The sequence below is a fragment of the Tympanuchus pallidicinctus genome, unplaced genomic scaffold (genome assembly GCF_026119805.1).
Source record: "Tympanuchus pallidicinctus isolate F22 unplaced genomic scaffold, pur_lepc_1.0 scaffold16, whole genome shotgun sequence".
Lineage (NCBI taxonomy): Eukaryota > Metazoa > Chordata > Aves > Galliformes > Phasianidae > Tympanuchus > Tympanuchus pallidicinctus.
In genome coordinates, this window is record NW_026294679.1 from 13,676,071 (window position 1) to 13,688,118 (window position 12,048).

The window sequence follows — 12,048 nt, forward strand, 5'->3', positions numbered from 1 at the left end:
AGATACATCATAGCATTTGCTGTTATATACTGGAAAATTTGACTTCACCAAGCTATGTGATACACACTGTCAAAATGAGGCAAACTATTTTTTGAATAAAACTCAGAACCTTTAAACAATTATTTTTATTGCTCTTTTGTTTGAGCTGCATGTTTCACTTCACACTACAGTAGGGCATCAATGCTGCATTTCTTATCCAACATAATCCTTATCCAATAGTGGTACTAGTACTTAAAAAAAAACATGGTTCTGCTTTGATCAAGGAACTGATCAGTATTAATTGAGTGCAGGCATGGGAGACTGTGCTTTTGGAAAGTAGCTTCCAGAAAACATATTATTTTGAACTCAGTGATTTTATTTATATAAATTACAGATTATGCGTTGCCTCTTCAAGTTGAAAATGAGAAAACTCTGTTCAAGTTATGACTGTAAAAACTCTACTGAGCATTTCTTAATTTTACTCTTATTTTCATGACTGTCCATACTATAACTGTTTACATTATTACATGCAATTACACACTGTTTTGTGATGGTTAATTCACAGTTGTATGACACACTGCGAAACACCATGAAGACAATGCCTTCCTGAGGTTATCATATGTTAAGTATCACATTTGGAGTGAAAATGGAAGTAATTTAAAATCATCTCTTACAGTCTCTTATTTTCCTTCCTCTACATACTTTTTACAGCAAATATTGCAAACATTCGCTCTCTGGCTTTTCTGTGATTACACTAAAAGATGCACTTTGGCTTGTGCTGCTTAGCAATTTAAGATTTCTAAAGGGTAGTTTTGAACACAGAGGTGTAGTCTTGTTCCAAAAGCTGCTTATTCAAACATTTTTTTAGTGGTTATTTTATTAGGTAGTTGCAGATATTTCTGGACATGGATTTACAATATAAATATCATGCTAAGCTCTTCTGTTTTATTAACTGGCGCAGTAGAAGAATAAAATATCCAATGTGTGTTTTTTTTCCTCCTATGTTAAAGCAGAGTAAACTAAAATAAATGTTTTTGTTACAATAATTAAACTAAAGTTTTGAACTGTATTCTGGACCGTGACATTTTTCTTGGCATAGAGTATTACTCATAGGAGATCTTGAGGAGGTATTTTCAATTCTGCTGCTAGCTCACATTTACCATTTCTTGCCAATGATAATAATATTTGATTTTGCTCATGTTTAATTTTCTGACATTATGCCTGTGTAAAAATGTCATAGTCATACATGAAAATGTAAATGTGATATGGAACTAATTTTCTATCATCTGTGAATGGGTCTGTTTGAAATTGTGACTTGTGTTTGCATGAAGATGTCTTAATTTCTTATGGGTGGAATATTAGATTATGAATGTGATGACGGTAAGGGGCAATAAAACAATCCACATCCCAAAAGCTCCCAGCAGCACTATATCTTTCCCTACTGTTTCTCCTCTCTGCCAGGAGAGACAGAAAGGTAGTTATTAGAATATTAAACCAAAAAAGAATATATTTTAGTGTTATGAACCAGACAACTTCATAGTATTGAAAGACTTTGATTTTTGAGAGTATCTTAATCATCCCATAGTCTGTAGTGACTATTCTAATGTCTCTTTAATCCTATTTTGTAAATACTTTTGCTAAATGTTTAACAGTACTTATATCTCTGACAGCTGTAATAGTTGCTCTGGGGCCATTACAGTTCACACTGTCTCTTTCTGAAAACGTTAAACGTAGAAAGTTAAGAACCCATAAAAAGGAGTGTTATGATCAAAGGAAGTAACATGCTCTTAACTGAACGTACGGCAGCTGGTGCTGGTGTCAGTAAGTTGTTCATGTATAATTTTGCATTATGGTGTATAGATAGATTTGCTGTTGGAAATTCATACTATTAGGTCTCAGCTGTTATCCCCCACAAAAATTGTCTTATCTTAAAAAGTGTCCTATTTCAGTCTTTCAAACATGACTGCTAAATGTAGTCCTTAATAATAATAATGAAAAGGAAGTAAGCTTAAGAGTCTGGCTTTGCTTTACTTTGTTTTTTTTTTTAAAGTATACAGTGATTCCTTATATTTACACAGCAGTCTGCTGCCAAAGTGGGATGGTTGAAAGTAAATAGTGAAAGAAATAGTAATGTTGAGATAAGAGAATATGGAACTACATCTGATCCTTTAGATGTTACAAGGATAGGGGCATCAGTAAGAATGTTTATTTTAAAATTAATACATAAAATGTGTATACTCATTTCAGAAAGCTGTTTTTTAGCTTACATAATTATTTGGAAAACTCCAAAAATTCCACCTGCAAATACCTGTGTGATAGCAGAGAAGAACCTCAAATAACTATCTCCTTTTATTGTAATAATCAAGAAACTGGGAGAAAAATTAAAAGGAATGCAGTATTATTTTTTATAATCTGAAGGATCTACTAAATGCAATGAATAATTTTTTAAAATGTTTAAAGTTATTAGAACACTTGTTAGTAAGGGATTTGTAATTGGACTGAGACAGTTTCACTAACAGATTAATAATATTATATTAATATATTATTAAGATAAAGGTCAGTTTAAGATGTGGTTAGTGAAAGAAATGAATTTCAGTACAAATTGGTGCTGAAGTAGATAAAGTGGTATTTTGACAAGTTTGTTTTGCAAGCAAGCAAACTGTATAAGAAAGAAAGAAACACTTGCAGAAATTCAGAGAAAGTCAGAAATTCTTTGCTTATTTTTGGTGGAAAGAATCCAGTTGACCTTTGAACTCTTAACACTTTGTGGCAAGAATACACGTGATAGAGATGTGAAGCAAACGGCAATGGTTTGAAAGAATATTCAGTTAACAAGAGCAGTCTGAAAATGGTATGTTGATGATGAACCAATTGCTAGGTTGGTTGCAGAACTGATAGTTCAAATATATACCAAGTTGTGGCAAGATATCGGAGATTCACTTCATAAAATATGAAAAAAAAAAGTGTTAGAACAGATGAAAAGGATGCCATTTGAGTGCTTTGTGTTCTGTTGTCATGAGCAGTTAGAGATGTATGAGCAGCTGAAGGTCACACTGAGAAGCCAGGGGAGATGAGCAGAAATTATTTAGTACTGATACTTTGTTAGTACACCTAACTGACTCTATTTGACCCTTTGCTGTCAAGAAGTTAGGAACGAAATGAAGCAAAATAAAATAAATCAATATTTCTGTATTGTTTTGTGATTACTTTAAAATCTGTGGTCAACAGTCTACAGCTTCAGGCACTGCAGGCAGCTGAGGATTAGCAACACATGCACATTCACCAGAAAAGTTCTTGTATTTCAGATAGAAAGATGATATTCAAAATTATTGCAGAATACTATGAAAAACACATTTGATTGTCGGGGTTCAAGGTATTCTCCATGCAAATTAGTTAACGTTAGGCTTTTCCTCTAAATGCTTTTAATTATTTGAATAAAACCCAATGTAATTTTTACTAGTCAGTTTGGGGAATAATTAAAAAAATGAACTGTGGGAAAATACATCAATACTATGAAAAACAAAAGCAATAACCATTATACCCTCTACCATTAGAGTGTTGTGCCGTACCATGAAAATTCAAGGGTTTTTCTGGGAAACTGTTTATTCAAACATGCAAGGGAAATAGTTATTTTCATCAGAAATGTGTTAGTAATTTTTATCTGATAGAATTTAAAACATATAGAAAAGTTCTAAATATTTTATGCTTTTTAGATCAACAATTCTAATATTTCAGTGAAAATTTTTAAAATAATGCAGCTCTGCTTAGCTTTTTAGGGCCAGTGTGATTTTGATCTAGCCCTTCAAACAGCTTCAGATTTGTAGCTGAGGAGATGCTACATTACAGCAGGTTTAGAGTGAACATTCCAAAAGGATTTTTTTTTAATTACTTCTCGTATCAATGCTGATGATATAATTATATGCTTTCTTGCAGCCCAGGCAATAGTTTGTAACCCTGTGTATCATTTGTGATGGTAAGAGCAATACTGACTTATGTACAGAGTCTGATGTACTCTTCCTTTCAAGTCACTCTCAATACTGGCAAAGCAAACAGTTTTAAATATTAAAATAAATAAGTGAACTACGTTTTTATTGTTTGTTGACCTATTTTTATATTTTGCAGTAGATTTGTATTTTGACCCACTCAAAGTAGAGAATGTCTTAGGATATGTTCCTTATGGACTTCCACAGAGTTGGTTTTCTTTGTTTTTGTTTTTCTTTACTCCATTAACATGCAGGAATTTCATGAAAACAGGCCCCAGTTCCTCTCCTTCTTCCACTGTATAGATTAAAAGAACCTCATTTTAATTGTCTGTAGTATATTGTTTGAGTGTTTCATGGCCATCACAAAATAACACTGTTGGAGATACATTATATGCTGGAGAAATAATTGAGACAGTTCTTGAAGTTCTTATGCAGGAATCTGCTGTGTATTGTCTCCTTTAGTTCTCAAATTTCTTTCAGCTCAGCAAATAAAGCAGTATCATAGCCCCAGTATGCAATGGCTTAATCATATTAAGTATTCTTCTTTTAAAAAAAAAAAAAATCTATAATTGTAACATCACCATTGTCACAAGAGAGTGGAAAATTTTGTCGAAGTAGTGTGCAGTTAACAAATACATTCATATTGCAGAATTAATGTACTTTTTGTTTTCTTCTGTATTTTTTTTCTTTTGGTTGCTCCCAGTGGCACGTAATCAGGTAATCAAGACTTGTCATAAGTAGGTTAACACTTATGAATCATCTGCAAAATATTTTGTTTAAAAAGCTTTTTATGTAATTCTGACTATTGGACTGATTGTCGTAGTGTTATTTTTGTCTAAGAACCTCTGCTAGTGTACAGATCACAGGAGTTATGCTAATGAAATGAATCTTTGGATCTCACGTTGCAGTGAACAGACTACTTAAGGGCAAATGAAAGGCATGTGGCAGGTGTAGCAGTACTTCCCCAGAAAGCTGCTTTTGCATTATCTTGCAGGCAAGCGGTCTGCTGTTAGAACAATATTAATAACAGTAAATACACTTGAGCAGCCCCAAACCTTTCATGAAGTGATAGGCAACTGATTCATGTTGTGCTTCAAATAAGCCTAGGACAAGGAGTACACTTGTCATATAGCTTCACAGTGCTGTGCCTGTTGTCTGAAGGTCTCTCCAGCAAGAGAAAGCTTTGAGAGTTGAAATCTTTTTCTTTTCCCCACTTTACTTTCATAACTAGCTGGAGTGGCACATACTGACTCCAGAGCTGTGGACATATGAGCATAAATGCTCCTTTTTGCACACCTTTCAGTGCATCCAAATAGCTGGTAGGTTCTCTATACCTGGCAAGCTCAATGAGAGAGGCACATATCATAAAACCCAGCCTACTGGGATACCTGGTAGAGCTATTTAGAACAGCAGATTCCTGACTCTGTTCCTGAAGATGTTACTGTATATTCATTTAGTATTACTACTACCTTTTTTCTCAATTTTAAGAATTGTATTTACATTTAATTTGAGCAAAACAAAGGAAAAATGGTCTGGTTTACTAACATGTTAATAAAATGTCTTCTATTTCAAAAGTAGATATTTCTGATATTTCTTTTTTTTTTTTTTTTTTTTTTCCTGTCAATATGTTATCATTATAATTAGTGCTTCTTTCCACAGGTATTTTTGAAGAGATATCCAGCTAAAATACTAATGTGAACAAATTAGCTGATAGATAAGTTATGGTTAATTATAGCATGCTACTGGGAAGCTACTGATGGTGTTAAAAAGTTTTGCTTTGCTTTGCTCTTCTGTTCAATCAGAAGAAAGAGAAAATCATTAATTTCCTATGCGTATGACAAATTGATTACACCTAAAAATACTTCAATACCAGTTTTAATCTTTTTATCTCTTTTCATTGCACTGTTACATGGAAACCAAGTTATATTATACTAAAGGCCATCAGGTTTCTAAAGCTGTTTCTTTCATGGGTAAATAAGTAATTTTGTCAGGAGATCGGACTAGCAATTTAAGTTCAGTTAAAGTGCCTAGATTTACACATTCTGTCTTCATTTTCCATGTTTTAACCTTGTATCCCCTGTGAAAGGCTTTATTCCAAGCAGCAGTGTTCTCTGGAGATCAACAGATTTTTAAAATTCTGTGTTAGTATTAATAATTGAAGATAGTATGGGTAGAATGCTGGTTATGCAGGCCTTCTGCCTGAACTGTAAGGAAGCAGTCCTTCTTATCTGTCTAAAGGATGCTATCTGTGTTTTAGTAATTGATTTTTATTTTTCACCTAGAAGAGCAGTTGATTCTTACCCAGCCTTGAAGGAAATTCTCAGACTTTGAAATCTTTCCTGTGGAAAACAAGTCTAAAATGCTGTTTCCTGACATGCAAATAAGTGCTGGGAAGTACAGTAAATGTCACAAAGGTATTACTTTAGGACATGGTTGAGTAACTTTGCATAATGACTCCTACTTCTGATTGTCTAATTAGTTATGCATAGCTGTAGCAATGCAATGCTATGCCTCAAATAGAAATCTTTTGTCATAATTTACTTGATTACATGTGTATGGCTGCTGTACTAAGGTTCCTCTCTTTGTAATGACCAATGCCACAGGCTTCAAATGAATATTACAAGAATTTTTTTAATGCAATTGTATCAGCTCTACGTGTGAATTAATCTCTCAATACATCAGTCATCGCATTTGAAAAAGGGATCTTAACATGACCAAAATTTCCCACTTCAAAGGAAAAATATTGGTCTTGTCTTCCTTTTGAGTGTTCTTTGGCTTACTGAGAAAGCTACAGTAACTTCCGAACAAAACTTGAGATAAGCTTGCTAGTCATCCTTTTGTTCTTACCAAGTAGCAATAGTCATCTTCTGTTTGCCTTGGTTCCATCTATGAATGACTTTGTTTATTTCTTGGTTGGTCATAAATTTCCACAAAAGTATTAACTGTCACACTCTAAGGAGTGCCCATGAGTATGATTGCTAATGTAGATGGAATAGGAATTCTTTCTGATGCTTACTTCATCCTTAGTAAAGCTGCATAGTAAATGCAAAATCAAAGTTATCCCATTTCATTTCTGGCCTGACATTTATTCACATATATAAGACAGGAAAACCAAGAAAAGTAAGCTACATCTAAGGGTACTCTTCTTAATTCTGTTGTGCTCCTATCAAGCTCTTTAAACAGACTCCTGCAATGTTCTGAAGTGACAGGAGTGAAAATGTTCTCAAGTGACATTGCCTTTTGTCAAGACTTGTTGCCACCACCGAGAAAGATCAGAAATGACTTTCTTCTGAGAGTAAGAAAACCTGGGATTGTTAATGAAGTAGTGCTAAGACTTACAATACGCAATCACTTACCAAAAATTTTATAAAGAGCTTTAAAATATTGCACAGGCCAGCCCTTCCCTTTTGGTGTGCGAAGACTATGAAGTTGCCAAAGTTACACGTGGAAAATATGTTAAAGATATGAAGTTGAGTGCTGTGTTTGAGAATTAAGGCTTTTTTTTTTTTTTTTTTTTTTTTTTTAATCAAGTCTCCTAAACTCCCCATGGGAGTAAGATCAATTTATCATTTGTCATATCTAGATGGTAAGTAAATGAACAGTTTCACCATTGAGCTTGCTATCCAAACTATTTCAAGAGGAATATAAATGCATACATCACTTACAGTGGCCATATGGCAATTCAGGAGATAAGTTCATGTTCTGGTCACTATACATCTTCTCCTATATTTCATAAACCTTTTCTGGCTTATTTTGGTGCAACATCTGAAGTAAGAGCCACAGAAGATTACGTGTAAGTTTGAGGATCTACTCATCATTTTAGGGAATTTGAACCAGACTTCAACTATAGTGTTTCTAGCAGAACAAAAAAAGATGTGTCTGTAAATATTTGTCTGTGGAACCTGGAAACATAATCTAATTAATTGTCAGAAGATCTGTTTTAGTGAGAGATAAACTTGCATTATAATACCTTTCAAAATAATAATAAAAAAAAAAGTGGAAAATGTACTTCTTTATATTGATTTACATTCATTTTATTACATATAAAACTGGTAACATGTTCTAGTATTCATTTAGTTTTTATCTCTACCATCTACTTAAAATCAACCTGGTTTTCAGTTTTAGAATATTTGTGGTATTAACAATGGTTACTGATATTTTATGAGGAAATATATCAAAAGATGAGTATATCTGTCATATATTCTATTCACTAAGAAGTCTCTGGGTCTTGATGCTATAAATGAATTTTTATGCTGCCTATTTTTTCATTGATAAAGGAAACAAGTACAGATAATTGTTTTTGTAAGCTCTAGGAACATATTTTTTCTCAGCTGTCTGTGAAGATGATGCAAGATTTTTGGGACATATGAAACAGAACATTTAATTTGAACATATTTATCAACTGTTTAATTTCACATAACTCTTTCAATCTGACTCTGGAAAGATGTGTTAGGTAGCTAAGAGCCTACTGCTATTGGCCTTTCTCATTTGACATTTTTTACAAGATTGATTGCTTCTGTTGATATGAAAAAATATCAGTTGCTCCATAGGAGAATAGCTAGTAATGTGTTGGGGTTTTTTTTTCCTATATCCTTTGCATTAAAAAAAACATACTAGAATTCATTGTAAAAATGAAATTGGAAGTTCCAAGCTACTTGGAGCTCAGACATCTAGTAAAATGAACAGTGAGATTTTTAAAGTTACTGTTTAATGATAATGTGATAGAACTTCCGGAGAATTGTAGAAGATGTCTGAAGCAATTTAATTTAAATCAAAAGCTATTTACCACAGGTTGTTTGTTTTCTGGAGAGCAAGATAACAGTTCTGTAGCAAGTACTTGAGAAAATCATCCTTCATTATATGCATCTTTCAAAGGGAAAATTACATAAGCAGCTGTCTAATCACTTCCTACCTTGATTGTGATTTATTTACTTACATACCTGCAGTAATTTATATACAAGAAGATTTGAGCCTTTTTTGCAGCAAAATAGATGAGTGCATATGTATCATAAAAAGTTTTAAACTGAAAAAGGACACTTAAAAGACCAAAAATTTAAAAAACATGTAATTTTTTTTTAATAATGTCTGACTCTTTATGAAAGTAGCAAAGGCCCCAAGAAGAAATTTTTGAATTTTTTTTTAATATATAGTTTTGAAATCACTTTAATAATTTCTGAATTCTGTTTTTCTGTTTTTATAATGTCTCTCTATCCCTCCTGACTGTATTCCATTTCTTCCCACATAATTTCTAATTGTCTGAACCACATGACATATTCAGAATTCAGCCATTTGTGTAATAAGCATGCATTTCAGATAATTACTACCTTTTTCCTCTCCCAGCTACTTTCAGAAGCTCTATATTCTTTATAACTCTAGTAAAATTTATTTCTAGGCCAATGACAGATTTAAGAGCTAATGTATTACTTTATTAAATGTACTAATTTGCATTATTTTTGTCTAGAGTTACAGTAATTGGATAAAATGTTTCCCTGCTGAAATTATTTGAAAAACTAAACTTTTATTGACTTCATCTGGGCCTCCATTAAAAGAGTGAAATCTTCTAATTTCATCTCAAATATATAGAAAATCCTAACAAAAACAGTTCTAGGCAATTTTAAATGTTACTGAAATTATTTCTTCTAACTATATATGGAATATTTAGCTTGGGCAGCTAAACACTGGCATAGTGCTGTACTGTACAATGTTCATATTGTAAGAGAAGCTGTTAAGTGTTTATATTTAACTTGTCTATCATTTTAATTATGCAGAGCTTATTCAACCAATTTATTGATATTAATAACTACATCTCATGTTTTGGAGAGAACAGTGTGAAAGAAGTTTATGAGTAGTACAGTGCTAAAAAAAAAAGCAACCAACCAACATCTGTCTCATCTCATATTGCATTTGTCAGGAAAGTTATATACAGCTTCCAAAGTCAATGGCTATTCGAGAAAACTTGTCCCAAGCTGCCACAGGAAAACAGATTCTGGTTTTGAACTGCCAGAGGAGCTCCAATGACAGCTGAAGGGAAGCATTCTCTGTGGGTTGGTTGTGTTGTCAACTTGAAATGTATTTCTGACTTTCAAGTAGTTGGTTATGAAACAAAAACAATATTTTATAATATTCGGGGAAAGGAGAGTGAGGACTGATGCATAACTGTTCCTTTGCAATGACTTTTGTGTTGCAGCCTCTCATGACTTAAATGGTCTATCAAATTGGTGCTGCTAAAATTTTAATATCAATCACATTTTATTTGTCTCTATAATGACATAGAGCAAAACCCCTGTTTATATTTTCATAGGAAATGTCTGAAGAGAAGTTAATGTCCGGAAATCAATAACTCAATCTCTATATATTTAAATGTATTCAATAATTAATCTTTTCTTTTTACAGTGAACTTATCCTGTCTAGCATTGATATTAATGCATCTGGAGATTGGGAGTGTCTAGTCAACAATTCCTATGGAAATAGCACTAAACATGTAGAAATTGTGGTACTGGAAATGGCTGCACCCTACTGCCCTGCAGAAAGAGTTATTAACAACAAGGGAGATTTCAGGTATGAATTCCTGGTTTTAAGTATGTTGATGTAGATATGGGCAATATCCATGTTTACATGATGAGTCAGGTACAAACATGTCACTTATTTTTCTTGTCATTGTCATGGAATAGAGTAGGAAGGAAGAGCACTGTGTGATTATTACGGGAAGTGACAGATAGTGTTTGAAGAGCGGCAGTGGTTTGTAAAAGTCTGAGAATCCTTCTAATTCCTCAGTGCGAGCTTACAGAAAATTTCAGGTGTAGACCTTCACAGCTAAATGGATGAGGGTTAATAATTTCTGAATTATAAAATATAATAACACTACATTAATGCATTAGGAGTTTAAATCTTCAGTACTTTCTTAATCTAGTCCAGTTCTGCTACTTTTGTTCACATGAGATTAGAAGTAATAAATACTAAAAATAACTGTTAAAAAAAACTGCTAAAAATGATCAAAATAGTATATACTACTTGGTTAAAACTAATAGATCATTAGAGGTGAGCCTAAGAACATATGCAGTTCTACCATTACATAACATGATTAGAAAGCACATCCATCCTGCTATCTGAATGTTATCATCTGCACAGTATTGTTGACTAAATGCAGTTTTTGTTTCATCTTAGTTTTACCACCATATTTTAGTGGCATTTGTTTTTGTTTTTAACCGTCCCCTCTACGTTCCCCCCTTCCTCCCCCCCCAGACTATAGTATTTAGCACCAGGAGCATTTTTGTCATTTTGTATAAATTAAAAGAAGTGCCCTTTCCCTATTGATCACTTTTCCAGAAGTCTATACGCATTTATTTTTAAGATGTATATTTAAGGGGTGCTGAGTCCATAAATTCCTTTGGCATTTGAGAGGAATGAATTTAGAATTATAGAAAATTTATCAGTCTCAAGCCTAGCATGAGTACTTGAAACTATTCCAAAAGTTTATCCTCAGACATGCAGCTATCTCACCAGTAATTTTTCTTGGAAAGGTCTTTGAAGTATTCATAACATAGCAAGTATGTAAGTAAAAAGAGATGTAGCACAAAAGCAAAGCTGGAAAGAACAGTTCTTTTATTGAGGAAAAAATGAAAAAATCTTTAGCAATTTTGGAAGCATCGTTCTTTCAGTTCACCAGCCTAGGTGGTATTTATAATTGCACAACTGCCGTCAGAGTTAGGCACAATGTGAGTCACATTGAACTGGCTTTAAGTAATCAGATTTTTTCTCTATGGTGGCCATATTTTGCTGATATTTTGCTTTACAGCTCACTATAAGATAATTCTGAGATGCAAAGGTATGTAATGTTACAATTTCTAATCATAAAGACCAGATTCTGCCAACTGTGTTAAGTGTCAGTGTGCTTTATTTTCAGAATAGTCTTTTCTGTTTTACTTTTGAGGTGGGGTGCTACTCTAATTGTATTAGCACACAATTAGTACAATTGCGGCCCAATAGCATTAATGCTGATATTTCACTAAACTAATATTTCAGTGCAGAGGCAAGACCAGTATATAATAATACTATATGTAGATATTTTTTTTTTGTGATGATCCTT

The 12,048-nt window shown here is 33.1% G+C and overlaps 1 protein-coding gene across 3 annotated transcripts in view; it reads left to right on the forward strand.

Moving 5' to 3' along the window:
- LOC128077672 (adhesion G protein-coupled receptor A3-like) overlaps positions 1-12,048 on the forward strand; it is a 252,454-nt gene that overhangs the window by 123,148 nt on the left and 117,258 nt on the right. For all 3 annotated transcript variants that reach the window (XM_052677159.1, XM_052677160.1, XM_052677161.1), the window contains exon 8: positions 10,356-10,520. In XM_052677159.1, the coding sequence (XP_052533119.1) occupies positions 10,356-10,520 (165 nt within the window). The remainder of the gene's footprint in view (positions 1-10,355; positions 10,521-12,048) is intronic.